This window comes from Neomonachus schauinslandi, chromosome 8, assembly GCF_002201575.2.
Source record: "Neomonachus schauinslandi chromosome 8, ASM220157v2, whole genome shotgun sequence".
Classification (NCBI taxonomy): Eukaryota; Metazoa; Chordata; class Mammalia; order Carnivora; family Phocidae; genus Neomonachus; species Neomonachus schauinslandi.
The window spans coordinates 21,324,649-21,339,715 of record NC_058410.1 but is presented as its reverse complement, the minus strand read 5'-3'; the positions used below and the strand labels follow the sequence as shown (position 1 = coordinate 21,339,715).

The following is a 15,067-nucleotide window of genomic DNA, read 5'->3' as shown; positions in this document are numbered from 1 at the left end:
CTCCCAGTATTTAGACAAAGAGCACACTGGCTTGTTTTGTACCAGCACATTCTCTTTTCGTCTGTGCCCTGCTACTGTTCGGGTCTTAAAATATTTTGAGTATTTCCTGGATTCACACTTGTTTGGAAAAGTGCAAACAAACCGCTTTCACCTGCTCTAAAACCATGTTACTAGGATACAGTGACTTTTAAGGAGTTTTTTGAAGGGTGCTGTCCCTGCCTTTTATTGAAGGAGGCCAGCTAATATCCTTACTAGCAGGGCTAAAAAGAATGATCACTTACTTCTGTTTGCTCAAAGTGGTTTTAGCAATACCATCTCCTCTTTGAAAAGAAATCATGTTTCTCTTTCAAAGTCGGAAATTATTTATTTGTTCATTTATTTGTTTATAAGGGGGGAGGGGCTGAAGGAGACAGAGAGAAAGAATCTTTTTTTTTTTTAAAGATTTTATTTATTTATTTGACAGAGATAGAGACAGTGAGAGAAGGAACAGAAGCAGGGGGAGTCGGAGAGGGAGAAGCAGGCTTCCTGCCAAGCAGGAAGCCTGATGCGGGGCTCGATCCCAGAACCCTGGGATCATGACCTGAGCCAAAGGCAGACGCTTAATGACTGAGCCACCCAGGTGCCCCTGAGAGAGAGGCAGGTTCCATGCTGGGCTCAATGCGGCTCTCGATCTCACAACCCTGAGATCATGACCTGAGCCAAAATCAAGAGTTGGATGCCTAACTGACTGAGCCACCCAGAGGACCCTCAAAGTCTAAAAAATTTTAAATAGTTTTTACTTTGGAATAAATTTAATTTTGGCAAGTTACCTGTTAAATGTTTTGAGAGCTCATTTCTCATCTGTTTTTTCTCCTTAGCTATTGTGTAAGTCAGGAATTGTGTTATATCATGTAATGTTATGGGTAATGCACATTAAAAAGCTATATGTTGAACCATATCCTTCCTTGTAGCAAATGTAGATTTTGTAATGACGTGTAGGAATCTGTATGTGTACATGGCAAGCAAATATGTCATGTTGTCTTTCTTCTGGAAAGGCATTTGGACACCATGCTTTTTTGTTCATTGAATTCAGTTAACCTAGAATGTAAAATAACTGTTTGAGAGTATTGCTTTTTAAATTTACTCCTATAGGGGCACCTGGGTGGCTCAGTCGTTAAGCGTCCGCCTTCGGCTCAGGTCATGATCCCAGGGTCCTGGGGTCGAGCCCCTCATCGGGCTCCCTGCTCCGCGGGAAGCCTGCTTCTCCCTCTCCCATTCCCCCTGCTTGTATTCCCTCTCTCGCTGTGTCTCTTTCTGTCAAATAAATAAATAAAATCTTAAAAAAAAAAATTTTACTCTTATAAAACATGCCTTCATATTAATCCTTGTCAAAAGTAAAAGCGTATTTTGTAACAGTAAATTGAAAAAGCAGTACACTGAAACATCTATTTAACATTACATAATACAACACAGTTCCTGACCTGAAAGTGAAAAAAAAAGTTCTAAATCTATTTTTTTTTGTTTTTAATTGTGGTAAAATATACATAACATAAAATTGAACATTTTAACCATTTTATTTATTTATTTTTTAAAGTTTTATTTATTCAAGTAATCTCTACACCCAGCATAAGGCTCAAACTCATGACCCTGAGATCAGGAGTTGCATGCTCCTCCACCTAAGCCAGCCAGGTGCCCCATATTTTAACCATTTGAAAGTGTAGAGTTCAGTAGTGTTAAATATATTCACATTGTTGGGCAGCCATTCTCCAGAACTCTTTCATCTTGTGAAACTAAAACTCTATAGCCATTAAACAACAGCTCTTCATTTCCTCCTCCCTCCAGCCCTTGGCAACCACCATCCTGCTTTCTGTATGCATGCCTTTGACTATTCCAGATACCTCATATAAGTGGAATCATGAAGCATTTGTTTTCTGTGACTGGCTTATTTCACTTAGTATAACATCCTCGAAGTTCATTGGTGTAGGTAGCACGTGTCAGGATTTCCTTCCTTTTTAAGGCTGAATAACATTCTATTGTACGTATTATACTGCATTTTATTTCTCCATTCCTTTGTCAAAGGGCATTGGGCGGTTGTGACTGCTAGCTTCTTAACTTTTGCTTCTAGTTGGTTTCACATCTTTGTACTCCAAATGAGTTTACTTCCTTTTCACTCAAGTGTTGCTTGTCTGTGATTTTTACCTTGGTGACTGAAATAGACATCATTCCAGCCACCTTTTGCAGTCCGGGCCTCTGAGAGGACCTGCAGTAGCCCGGCTGTGGTGTTCCGTGTAACACCCAGAACTCTGTAGACGACTGTTTGTCTACCCCCTTGAGCTCAGAGGAAGACTGGTTGAGGGGATCCGGTTTTCTTTTATTCCTCGTGTAGCTACTGGGGAAAAGGAGATTAGATGAGACAAAAGAAACATTGTAGTACCATCTTTAGAGAGACATTTCATCATGATGAAATGAAGAAAAAATGATAGTGAGTTAGTTAATATTTCAAACATCAACATCCGCCGGCATGAAGTCACTGACTCTCAGAAATGCCAATGGAATGATTTATCTTAGTAGTTAACAGAGACCCATTTAAATTTTAATTATGGAGTCTAACTTATTAGGTATTAGGATTCACTTATTTAGAGAAGATTAATGGTATGTATATAATAATATTAGGTTCCTAACACTATTTTCTAAAAGTAAGTATTTTTAAATAAATAGAACTGAAGAGCCAACCTGGACATGCATATTTGGAAACATTGAAAACACTGAAAGAAACACTGAATGATTCAGAAAGTAAGGCCCAGACATCTTTGAATGCCTTGAATGATCTTGCAAAGCTGGAGAAGGCCCTGCAGGAAAAAAAGGTAATATATATTTTAGGTCTTAGAAGTCTAGGGTCATTTTGAATACCCCCTATCACTTATTTTGAAATATTTTTTCAGCTATTTAAAAAAATATTAGTCATTTTTGGTCAAAATTGGTCAAAAGTTCCTTATAATTTGAAGGTTAGTTACTATAATGTAGTACCTCAGCTAAAAGAAAAGATACTTATTGAATATTACTAATAGAATAAAAGCATATTTTCTCCTTCAATTGTAATTAGTCTAGAATTCTCAGCCTGTTCATAATCTGCTAAAATTTCTTTAATAAAAAGAATATCATTGGAATTGATGTGTTCTTTTTTTCTGTGTTGAATAAAAATGCTTCTCTGGTCATTTAGGGTATATGGCTCTGCATTATTTCATCAGATAAAACAGATCAACCATTGAACACTGCACACTTGGTCCTCACTGAGTGTATTGTTTTACTGGATTTTAGTGTGGAGAATATATTATTTCTGGCCCACACACAATTCATGAAGGGAAAGCTTTAACTTTTTTTGGTTATGCTTATTTTTTTTTTCATGATTTTTGTGCAATTCTTTTTTAAGTGTATACCTTTTAAAAAGTGACTTTAGGCTGTTTATAGCCCATATTATTACATCTGTACAAATTATTGTGCATATTTTTAATCTTTAAACATTTTTTCCAGGCCCTTGATGAAATTCTTGAGAATCAAAAACCTACGTTATATAAACTTGCAGAAGAAACAAAGGCTTTGGAGAAAAATGTTTCTCCAGAGGTAGAAAAAATGTATAAGCAAGAATTTGATGATGTTCAGGGCAAGTGGAACAAACTGAAGGTCAAGGTTTCCAAAGATCTGCATTTGCTTGAAGAAATTACCTCCAAACTCAAAGCTTTTGAGGTAAATCCAGAGGCTAATGGCATTTTAAATTTATCAGAGAACAAAATGGTAATTTATCAAGTAAGACTCTACTATCTATTATTTGGATATTTGCATTTTTTTCATTTCCCATATTTATTATGTATGTAAGTTGGGATTTCCAACTTGCTTTTGATGTGCTGGAGAACACATTTATTTGCTTTGCTTTGCAGAAGGGCTTCTTTGTAAGAGGTGAACTGGATCTTGAAGATAAGAGAAAATTCCTTAAAATTGGTCAAAGTAACGTTTCGGGGATGAGGAGCCTGCATGATATTCAGACCGGTGATTAGATTACAGGGGGACTTTGTTGGAGTGGTAAAATTGCCCAGGTGGTGGCAGACAGCTGAGTCCTTAAAGCTGGTTTTTGTAGAATTCAGACATTTGGAGGTAAAAATCTGAACCAGACCATTGATAAACAGCGTCAAACTGGGAAAGCAGGTAATTTGAGGGATATGAAAATCAGAAGTAGGATCCTTTGCTACATCTGAAAATGTACACAGATGAAGCAGTGATAAAGTTCCAGAGGAAAGGACAAATGTTAGGACATGAGGAGAAAGTGATTTATGTCAATGTCAGATAAGACAGGATTTTAACATTTTACCTGTGAGGAAGATGGAGAAGTGGTCTCCAACAAATCACCTGGTTTTCTACTAGAAAAGGTCTGGGTGAAGAATGAATCAGTCATACTCTTCTCCCTTTGTTCCTGATGTCTCCTTACTTTGGTCTTTTGTGTTGTGTTGTGTTTTCCCACTGTTGTATCTCACGATGGACTTCTGGTATCATGCCTGGCAGAGAGAAGGCAGTCAAGAAATATTTTTCAATGAATGAAATGAAATTAGTAATAGGAGATTTAAATTTGGATATATATATATATATATATATATATCCAACATTACTTAACATAAATATATATATATGTATTTGGATTTAGATTCCAAATCTATATATATATATAGGAGACTATATATATATAAACACATATATATGTGTATATATATATATATTTTTCATATATATGTGAGAATTTGTGTAAAGGATGTTGTTAAAAAAGTGAAAAGATTGAAAATGAAGACAAAATTTAAAAAAAAAATGCTGTTTTAAAAATCAAAACCAGGGAACATGAGGTAAAAGAGGGGCGGGTAGACTATACAGATCAGTGTGAAGATATCCAAAAAGATGAGATGAGTGTGGTGACCACTGACCGTGGAGGGAAGCTCTGCCCCAGTGGACAGCTCCAGTGAACGGCCGGGAGAATAAAGATGGTGAGGTTCCTATGAGAGAGAGAGAGTGTGTGTGTGTGTGTGTGTGTGTGTGTGTGTGGTGGTAATGGAAGGAACTTGTTTTTCCTAAGTGCAAACTGCAGTTCTATACCAAAACTGAGATCTCCTTAGAATAAAGCATTAATTTAGAAGAGGGGTGTGTTATGTGTAGCTTAGTATTTTGGAATCATTGAACTTTGTGAGTGGATCCAGTTCCCCTTATATGGCTCCCATTGTAGTTCTTTAAACTTTAAAACCAGAATTACCCTTATTCATGATTGTAAAATTTGTGCTTATGGTCCAAGCATTGTGTTATCTGTGGTTCTCAACCAGGGGTGATTTTGCCCCCCCCCAACATTTGTCAGTGTTTGGAGACATTTTTTGGTTGTCACAACTGTGGGGGGAGGGGGTGTGCTATTTGTTTCTAGTGGGTAGAGGCCAAGATTACAGCTAATGCATAAGACATCCCCCACAACCAAAGAATTTTCTGGCCCTAAATGTCAATAGTGTGAAGGTTGAGAAATGCTGGATTAAATATTTCTCATCTTTTCAAAAGAGCATTGCTTTGTTTTCAAACTTAAATGATCTTCTTTTGACTTTCAGAAGTGTATTTTAGGGTTAGCTAAATGTGTGCCAATATTTTAATATGGAATTTAAAGAAAATAAATAGTGTTCCAAAATACAAAAGAGAGTCCTGTGGTGATAGTAATCCAGCTTTAGGCTTCAGTGAGTTGTTGTTACTAATGTCGCAAATCTAGGCACTTAGAGGGCCAGTTGGAATGTGTGCCTAATTCATTCCATAATAAATATCCCAGATATTTAGATTTTTTTGTTATCACAGTAGCAGATTTGTAATGTCCAGATTCTTTATTTTTTGTGTTTAACTACAAGATTGTTGACAGTATGTGTTTTCCCTAACTGTGCAACTTCTTTACTGAAATATGTATTTTTTTATTCTAAAGAAAACTTTTACTCCTTTATTTGCTTTGCTTTGAAGGCATTGCTTGTTACTTAACTACTTACAATTCACTTAGGAAACCTTAGTTTTTAACCCAAAGCTAATTACAAATAAATATTCATTTGTAGGTTAGCATTGCTTCCCTCTTTTCAGTGACCCAATGTACAGGTTTTTTAGCCATTTAAGTTCTATTTGTCTTTAAGGCATGAGGCACAGTAGTTTTTTGATTCAGTGCTGGTTTAAGATGATGCTTCTTAGGAAAAAAATGGTTGGCTTGTTTATTTTTAAAATGCGTTTTTAATTATGTAAGTAATACATAAAGAGTGCTCATTGTGAAGAAACTTGAATAATAGAGAAGTATTAGAGTGAACATTTAGAATTCCCTTTCCCCCTCAATACCATCCCTTTCCTGAAGGCAGCTAATATTTTATTTTTAAAGATTTTATTTATTTGACAGAGAGAGATCACAAGTAGGCAGACAGGCAGGCAGAGGGAGAGGGAGAAGCAGGCTCCCTGCTGAGCACGGAGCCCAATGCAGGGCTCTATCCCAGGATGCTGGGATCATGACCTGAGCTGAAGGCAGACACTTAACCGACTGAGCCACCCAGGCGCCCCTGAAGGCAGCTAATATTAACAATGCATCCCAAGAGGACACACAAAAAAATGGAAAGACATTCCATGCTCATGTATTGGAAGAATAAACATTGTCAAACTGTCTATATTGTCCAAAGCAATCTACACATTTAAGGTAGTCCCTATCAGAATACCAACAGCAGTTTTCACCTAAGTAGAAGAAATAATTCTAAAACTTGTATGGAATCACAAAAGACCCTGAATAGCCAAAGCAATCTTGAAAAAGAAAAGCAAAGCTGAGGCCTCAGAATTCTGGACTTCAAATTATATTACAAAGCTGTAGTAATCAAAACTTGTTTTAATGACCTTGCATTCCTTTTCCGTGATCCAGCAGCAGGTGTTGCCCATCTCAGACAGGTACAAATCTGTGCTTTTGAGCAGCAATGGTCAGTGTAGAATTTTGGCCCTTCCAAACAAAATGTTTTTGTACTGGCACAAAAACAGACATATAGATCAATGGCAGAGAATAGAAGACACAGAAATAAACTCACAATCGTAGGGTTGATTAATCTTTGACAAAGCAGGAAAGACTATCCAATGGGAAAAATCTCTTCAACAAATAGTGTTGGGAAAACTAGACGGCAACGTGCAAAAGAAAGAAACTGGACCACTTTCTTACACCATACACAAAAATAAATTCAAAATGGATTAAAGAGCTAAATCTGAGGCCTGAAACCATAAAAATCCCAGACGAGAACAGGCAGTAACCTTTTTGCCATTAGCCATAGCAACTTCTTTCTAGATATGTCTCTAGGGAAACAAAAGCAACAATTGGGACTACATCAAAATAAAAAGCTTCTGTACAGTGAAGGAAACAATCAACAAAACTAAAAGGCAACCCAGGGAATGGGAAAAGGTATTTGCAAATGACACATCTGATGGAGGGTTAGTATACAAAATATATAAAGAACTTATAAAACTCAACACCCAAAAAATGAATAATCCCATTAGAAATGGGCAAAAGACATGAACAGACATTTCTCCAAAGAAGACATGCAGATGGCCAAAAGACATGTGAAAAGATGCTCAACATCACTTACCATCAGGGAAATGCAAATCAAAACTAAAATGAGATATCACCACACACCTGTTAGAATGGCTAAACTCCATGACACAGGAAACAACAGGTATTGGAGAGGATGTAGAGAAAAAGGAACACTTGTGCCCTACTGGTGGGAATGCAAACTGGTGCAGCCACTGTGAAATACACGATGGAGGTTCCTCAAAAAGTTAAAAATAGAACTACTCCATGATCCAGCAATTGCATTACTGGGTGTTTAACCAAAGAATACAAAAATACTAATTCAAAGAGACACATGCACCCTTATGTTTATAGCAGCATTATTTATAATAGATAAGATATGGAAGCAGCCCAAGTGTCCATCGACTGATAAATGGATAAAGATGTGATGTACAGGGCGCCTGGGTGGCTCAGTTGGTTGAGCGACTGCCTTCGGCTCAGGTCATGATCCTGGAGTCCCGGGATCGAGTCCTGCATCGGGCTCCCTGCTCGGCGGGGAGTCTGCTTCTCCCTCTGACCCTCCTCCCTCTCGTGCTCTCTGTCTCTCATTCTCTCTGTCTCAAATAAATAAATGAATAATAAAATCTTTAAAAAAAAAATGTGATGTACACACACACAAACACACACACAGCCATAAAAAGAATGAAATATGCCATTTGCAATGACATGGATGGAGCTAGGGAGTATAATGCTAAGCAAAATAAGTCAGAGAAAGACAAATACCATATGATTTCACTCATGTGGAATTTAAGGAAAAAAAATGAGCAAAGGGAAAAAGAGAGGCAAACCAATTATAGAGCACAAACTAATGGCTACCAGAGGGGTAGGGGGTGGGGGGATTGGGATTAAGGAGTGCACTTTTGATGAGCATCGGGTGATGTATAGAATTTTGAATCACTAGAAAGAAAAAGGGTCCTTGTTGGAGGTTAACATATTCCAAGTAAAAAAGAAAAGCTCACGAATGTTACTCATTCTAATCATTTTTTTGTTCACCCTAATTGAAACAAGTGATGTTGGAGCTCCATGCGGGACATTTAAATAGTACACAAATGCATGAGCTTGGAGTGTGAATCCCACTACCAAAAATAATGATGGTGCCTTTCATTGGTACAGCACATTTAAACTTCAAAAGTATTTCATAACTATGTGCTTACTTTTTTCCTACCACCCTATGGTATTTGTAAAATACCATAACCATACTTGTTATTTGTTTGTGTGCAAATTTTAATTTTCTGTTACTTGTTGGCAAATAGTGTTTTTTTTTCATCTGCCTACATTTCCTTTGTCTGTATGGCTGGTTTTCTGTACAGGTAGCAAGTTTAGCCTGCGTATTCTTATTCAGTGTCATGCTCATATACGTTCTTAAATTCTTTTTTTATCCATTCCATGCCAAAGTAATGACCTCTGTTCCTGTACTTAATTAAAATGTTAATTGGTACTTTAGAAACCACTTCACAGTAAATCCTCCCACTTCTTCCAGGCAGCAAAACATTTACAAATACATGAACATTCATTTTTTCATTATTGATTTTACTTGATTTTCTTATGAATTATGGGGATTACATATTATAAACTTCTAGGAGGCTGGTTATATATCTCTTATCACCAGTAATGTTATCTTTGCATTCAGGGGCTACAGGTATTTTGTATTGTTTATTGTTTCTTTTCCCTTCTTCAAGATCTTTTACGGTGTGGTATAACTACAGAATTGTGAAACCATCCCTGAGGCCCACACAAAACTCTGTCTTATGTTTATCACTGCTCCTGCATCTTCAGACACTCCTGCAGCCTCCCCCTGCTGTGTTCAGACTCCCAGAGAGTCCCTTGCCCTGGCAATCCCATTGCCCTTTAAAGCTGGCTCCCGCTTCCAATCTCCTCCCTCCCAAATTCCTCTTCCCCAGTGGTGCCAGAGTTCTACTTCTGGAAAGGATCAGGTTGTCTTTACCATGGTGATAGAGGGCACTCACAATCGTCTCCTAGCTTCTGCCCCTTCCTTGCCCCGAAGCCCCTCCTGCACTGCCCCCTCCCCCCCCCAGCAAACCCTCCTTCATGAACTGAGTCTGGTGAGGAAACAGTGTAGTAGATCCTGAAGACCACATTGGACAATTGCCTTTCTCCGGAAATGCCACTTACTTGCTAGGAATTCACACCTTCCTCGTCTGAGCTCATCCTTTAAGAAGAAGCTTGTTCTGCAAGCAGTGCTCAGTCTTGCTCACCGCCATGTCCACAGCTAATTATTCCCTCCTCTGGATTCTACTCTGCACTGTTTACACCTTCACAAACCCTCATCTCAGGCCAGCTTTTATTAAGGCTAGACCTGTGTGTCTCTCCTTCCTCAAGGACTGAGCCCATTGACGACAGGAGCCCTGTGTGGGAAACAGCAAGTAAATGGATGGGAATGTCATTGCTTTGTAGGTGCCTACAGGCATCTTACCCAGTCACATTTCTCTACTGAGGTTGGATCTATACAATCTAAATGCCTGCTCATCATAAATGAAAGGACTCTGTGTAGTCACACCCCTTCCTTCAATTGCTGATCAGTCGATGTGCTCTGACCCAGAGTTTGGAAGGGGATATGCCAGAGCTCTGAGACATGCAGAACTGAGCTTTGAAATGACTCTGGAAAGAATTTCACAGTAAAAACGCTATGGTAAATACCTAGTAAGAATAATCTGCAACATGGCTGATTTAACTCTTTCTAGGTAACATATGATTGATGATCTCATAAGGTTTTTTTTCCTTTCTCATTCTGAATGTATTTTACTTTACTAAAGGTGCATTCTAAACCTTAGATTTAGGAAGTCTTCTTAGTTTTAGATAATAAATGTTGTAGGAATGTCCTTGCTGGTCTTCCCTATTAAATGAAGGAATACTTTTTTAAAGAGTGCATTTGAGGTTCACAAATATTATAAAACCATACAAAATAGAAACCCCATTGCCTTAAATTACTGTTTTAATTCTGGTTTCATCCTTTTTCTTGCCTGTGCCTTGGATTAGAAATTGCTTAAAAAGCTGTGGACATTCCACCAGATGGGGAAGGGACAAAATAAAATGCCAAGAATTTAGCTGTCAACAAAATCTTGGGAGGTAGTTGTGTACTTTGGAATCTTACTGTCTTAAATCCAGAGTTCCCAAGCTTCATATTTCCCCCACCCCTAGCTCAAGGGCCAGGCTGGGAGATGGGGCATGTTAGGGTTAGAGGACTTGTTTCAGTGACCTTGCATTCCTTTTCCATGATCCAGCAGCAGGTGTTGCCCAAATCAGTGCTTTTGAGCAGTGATGGTCAATGTAGAATTTTGGCTCTTCCAAACTAGAGTATTTGATACTTTGGTTTTCAAAATACCGTATTAGTCACTTTATATTTGTTTCAGAATTTGTGAGTATAAGTGAGAATGAGACATGGTTGCCCTAGGTTAGTACTTACAATTTATTTTGTGCATGTGAATTAATGATAGATATTTATTGTAGAAGTTTACAAGTCTTTTTAAATGTTTTATATTGCTTTAAAAGAGCTGAGGTCCCCTAAAGAAGAGAGAACATTAGAAATTACCCAATCCTAATATATATATAATAGTCAGAACATATAATATTATATATAGTGATATATGTAACGTACATGTGTGTATTTATTCTGCAAGTGGATGGAAGTGGAGAAAAAATTAAATACTCATTGTACATTAGAAAATCATAAGTGCATAAGCTGAGTGATTTTTTTTAATGCGCAGAGAAATACTTTTCACGTGAGCTCTTGTACTTTGAAATTTCTTTCTTGTGTGATTGAGTTAATGATGAGCAAAATTTGGGTATTTTTTTTTTTAAGGCACAGGAAACACCTGCCACAGGTAGATTGAGACAATATTTTCTTTCTGGGGAAAGAGGAGGTATTGGAGGGCGGAGCAGAGCTCTCTGTCTCCCACACTTGCCTGCACACAAACGGTGGCCAGTATTGATCTTACTAACGTTTTAAAAACCCTTCCCATATGGTGTAGCCACGGAGGGAGGCGGGGAATGCCATGAGAATCGCTGCCACCAGGCATTTCTAAAGTTTGGGCCTTCCCTCATTTACTGGGCTTCCTTCTGCTGAGCTGACTTCAGAAGATATAGTAGCTATTTCAGTTCCTTTTGAACACCAGTAGGATAGGACAAGGATTAATCCTGGCAACAGTTAAAAACATTAAGCTGACTCATGACAGCATGTACCCTCCCTGGCTGCTCATTTCTGAACTTGGAAGTGGTAGCTCTTTATGGGTTAATCTTGGTCCTAAAGCACTTGGTTTTGTAGATCTTAGTAATAATAGCTAGCATCCTGCATGCCTGCTTTATACCAGGCCTTGTCCAAGCATTACCTCTGTTTTTCAGAACAACCAGGCGAGCTAGTTGTTATTATTCCTATTTTATAATTGATCTGCTGAGGCTCAAAGAAATCAGTTTCTCAGGACCTTGTGGCTGGATGAGGTGCTGACCTTGGTATTCACACTTTTTGTCTTTCTTTTCATGGGTCACACTGCTTCTCTTAGAATTCGGTGTGGCCAGGATTACATGAAGGATTCTTAGTAGTGAAAACAGATTGTCAGATTCCCACCTGTTCCTTTTGTTACTGTTGGGATGATCAGCTAGTTTTCATGGCTTGTCTGTGTCTATTGGTTTCGTCTTTTTTTTTTTTTTCCCTTTCTCGTGTTGAAGTGTAAGAGAGAGAAGGAACAGGTGTTTGAATCATGTGTGCTCACATGGGTCTGTGTGTATCTGGGAGAGGGAGGAAGGAAGGCGGTTGATTTCTCACTTGCCAATGACAGATTGCTGAGGCTGCTTGCTTCAGTCAAGGCTGGTTGTGATGAAAACCTCCATGGAGTGTAATGCTTCCCTCTAAATTTCAGTAATCCTTGGCCCAATTAAAATCCATCTTTTAGGGGCGCCTGGGTGGCTCAGTCATTAAGCGTCTGCCTTCGGCTCAGGTCATCATCCCAGAGTCCTGGGATCGAGCCCCGCATCGGGCTCCCTGCTCAGCAGAAGCTTGCTTCTCCCTCTCCCACTCCCCCTGCTTGTGTTCCCTCTCTTGCTGTGTCTCTCTCTGTCAAATAAATAAATAAAATCTTAAAAAAAAATCCATCTTTTAATTCAAAAATTGGAGGTAATGAATTGCCCAGTTATACAGCCGTAATGGTGTTTTGAGTTCTTAAAAAGTTTAGAATGGAGATTAACAGTGCAGGAAGTGGCAAGTCAAATGGGCAGTCAAAAAAAGTCCCCCCTGATTTCTAGAGATAGATGCATTTGTACTTTCTCTCTTTTTGCACTTTTATCTTTCTGCATCCCACCTCCCCCTGTCCTGGGCATGTCTTACTGCGTAGATCTTAGGACACGGAGCAAATACAGAAGAGATATGTCACCAATTAAAATAATACATAGGAGGAAGAGTGCATGAGCTTGTGAGAATAGTGACAGACAGGCTAAAGAACAGAGGAAAAGGACGCTTGAGGGAAGCTCACAATGTGACTGAAAGGGTTTTTGAAGCTGTCTTTGGAAGCATGTGCAGGGTGCCCAGGGTCAATAAGAGAGGCTGAAAGGCCAAACAAGTGCTTTTTGCTCCCTGTTTTCATCAGAGAAGGGCCCTGTAAATTGGGAAGTGTCAGATGGTCATTATGGAGGGAGCATTCGTGCCTCAATTAGGAGTTAGATAGGAAAACAACCCCAGATCTTATAGTGCCTACATCTACATCCCAAGTAATGTGGGCATTTTACTCTTGGTCTCAAGACCACATTATGCATCTTGTGAGAAATTACCAGAAAAATAGAGTTGGGTGAATGTCCTAATTTGGGGGAAACATTATTTTCTAGAAGTTAAAGACCTGAAGTAAGCTTGATGTTCCTGGCAGAGCTATAGATAAATGACAAACCAGAGATCTTGTATGTGTTTAGGAAAGAATGTGGTGGTCGCTAGGAATCATCATAGACACCACTAAGAAGCCTTGCCAAGACTTTTTTCCTTTAATTACTGCTTTCCTTTATTTATTTTTTGGAGGAGGGATACTAGATTGTTAGATACACAGATTCATAATCTTCCATTTCATGTATGCTCATTTGGTTCAAATAATGGCTCCCAAACTCATTTTTGGCAACTCTTGACTTCATTGGTAAAGTATTTGAGAAATCTCTTCCAACCTTATAAGAAGGAGGAGGTAAGCTGGTTAGGTGCTAGTGTTACCTAGATTTCCATATTTTGAAAACTAAGCTAAAACTTTGTTGATTAATGAATGACATAAGTCCTCATGGGGAAATGCTCAGGGAGGCACTGTCATTGGTCCTGCTATTGTTAGCATAACAAGGGAAGATTTAATATTTATAAATATCAAGTCTTGAATTTATTCCAGTAGTCACTGAAGCAATATGAGGTAAGGGAAATATAATTTTGAGGTAGTTGTGGGAATTTTGGAATTCTGGCTAACCATAAATACCATTGTGACTAATATATCTATAAACAAACAAATGGAAGAAAGAAACAAAAAACAACCCTAAAATAAGAAGAATAAAACTTAAATGATTTTAGATGGCATTTTATGAATGTAAGAGCCATATGTGAAATGGTGGGTTCTATCGTTACCATTCATTCCAGCATTATAAGGAGAAGAATAGTTGGTTCTGGGTGGCATGTTGTAAGGACATCAAAAAAAAAAAAAAATAATTGGCATAGTTTCCTGAGAATGTTGATGGGTGTGGTGAGTGCCATACCTGGATCTCATGTCCTAGAGACATCGCAGAAGGAATTTGGAATGCTTAGCCACTAGGAGACTAAGGGAGGACACAGTGGCTGCTTTTAAATCTTGAGCAGGATTGTAAATGTACCTCCATTCTTAGGGTTGAAGGAGAAGCAAAGAATGGACAGGATATAAGGGAACAAATTTAGCTCCATATCAGGGAAACTAACAAGTGAAACTGACCAGTGACTTTAGAATGGGAGCCCTGGGGAAGAAATGACCATTACTTTGCTCTAATACTGGAGATCAAGTTGGACCTACCTCATTGTATTAACAGCCCAGTTCCAATGTTATTGTCTCTCCTTCTCTTTGCAAAATGTTTTCTTTCTCACTTGGTTTTGACCCGCAGCACCATACACAGTAAGGATTGCAGTGGGTGCCTAGTAAATATTGGGTGAAAGGATGAAGCTGAGCAGCGGACTGTCCTGGGTTCTTAGGTAACAAGGTGTCAGACAGCAGAACTAAGAACAATCAATCTATTGTATCCCCTCCCATGTGCTATTAATTTATTCCTGCTTTGAGTAGCTAACTTTTGGAGAAAATTTGTTCTAAATTACATGAGAACAAAAGATTTTTTTTGGGGGGTTACATCTAGCAAAGCATTTTTACTGTAATTTGAATTTTTAATCATTGATATTGCTCACGTTTAAGCAAAGTAGCTTGGTTCACTGGAGAGTGTTTTGAAATTTTAGAATGATCACCAAAA

The 15,067-nt window shown here is 38.4% G+C and overlaps 1 protein-coding gene across 3 annotated transcripts in view; it reads left to right on the top strand.

Moving 5' to 3' along the window:
* UTRN (utrophin) overlaps nt 1-15,067 on the top strand; it is a 484,838-nt gene that overhangs the window by 144,905 nt on the left and 324,866 nt on the right. For all 3 annotated transcript variants that reach the window (XM_044917202.1, XM_044917200.1, XM_044917201.1), the window contains exons 21-22: nt 2,698-2,843; nt 3,511-3,723. In XM_044917202.1, the coding sequence (XP_044773137.1) occupies nt 2,698-2,843; nt 3,511-3,723 (359 nt within the window). The remainder of the gene's footprint in view (nt 1-2,697; nt 2,844-3,510; nt 3,724-15,067) is intronic.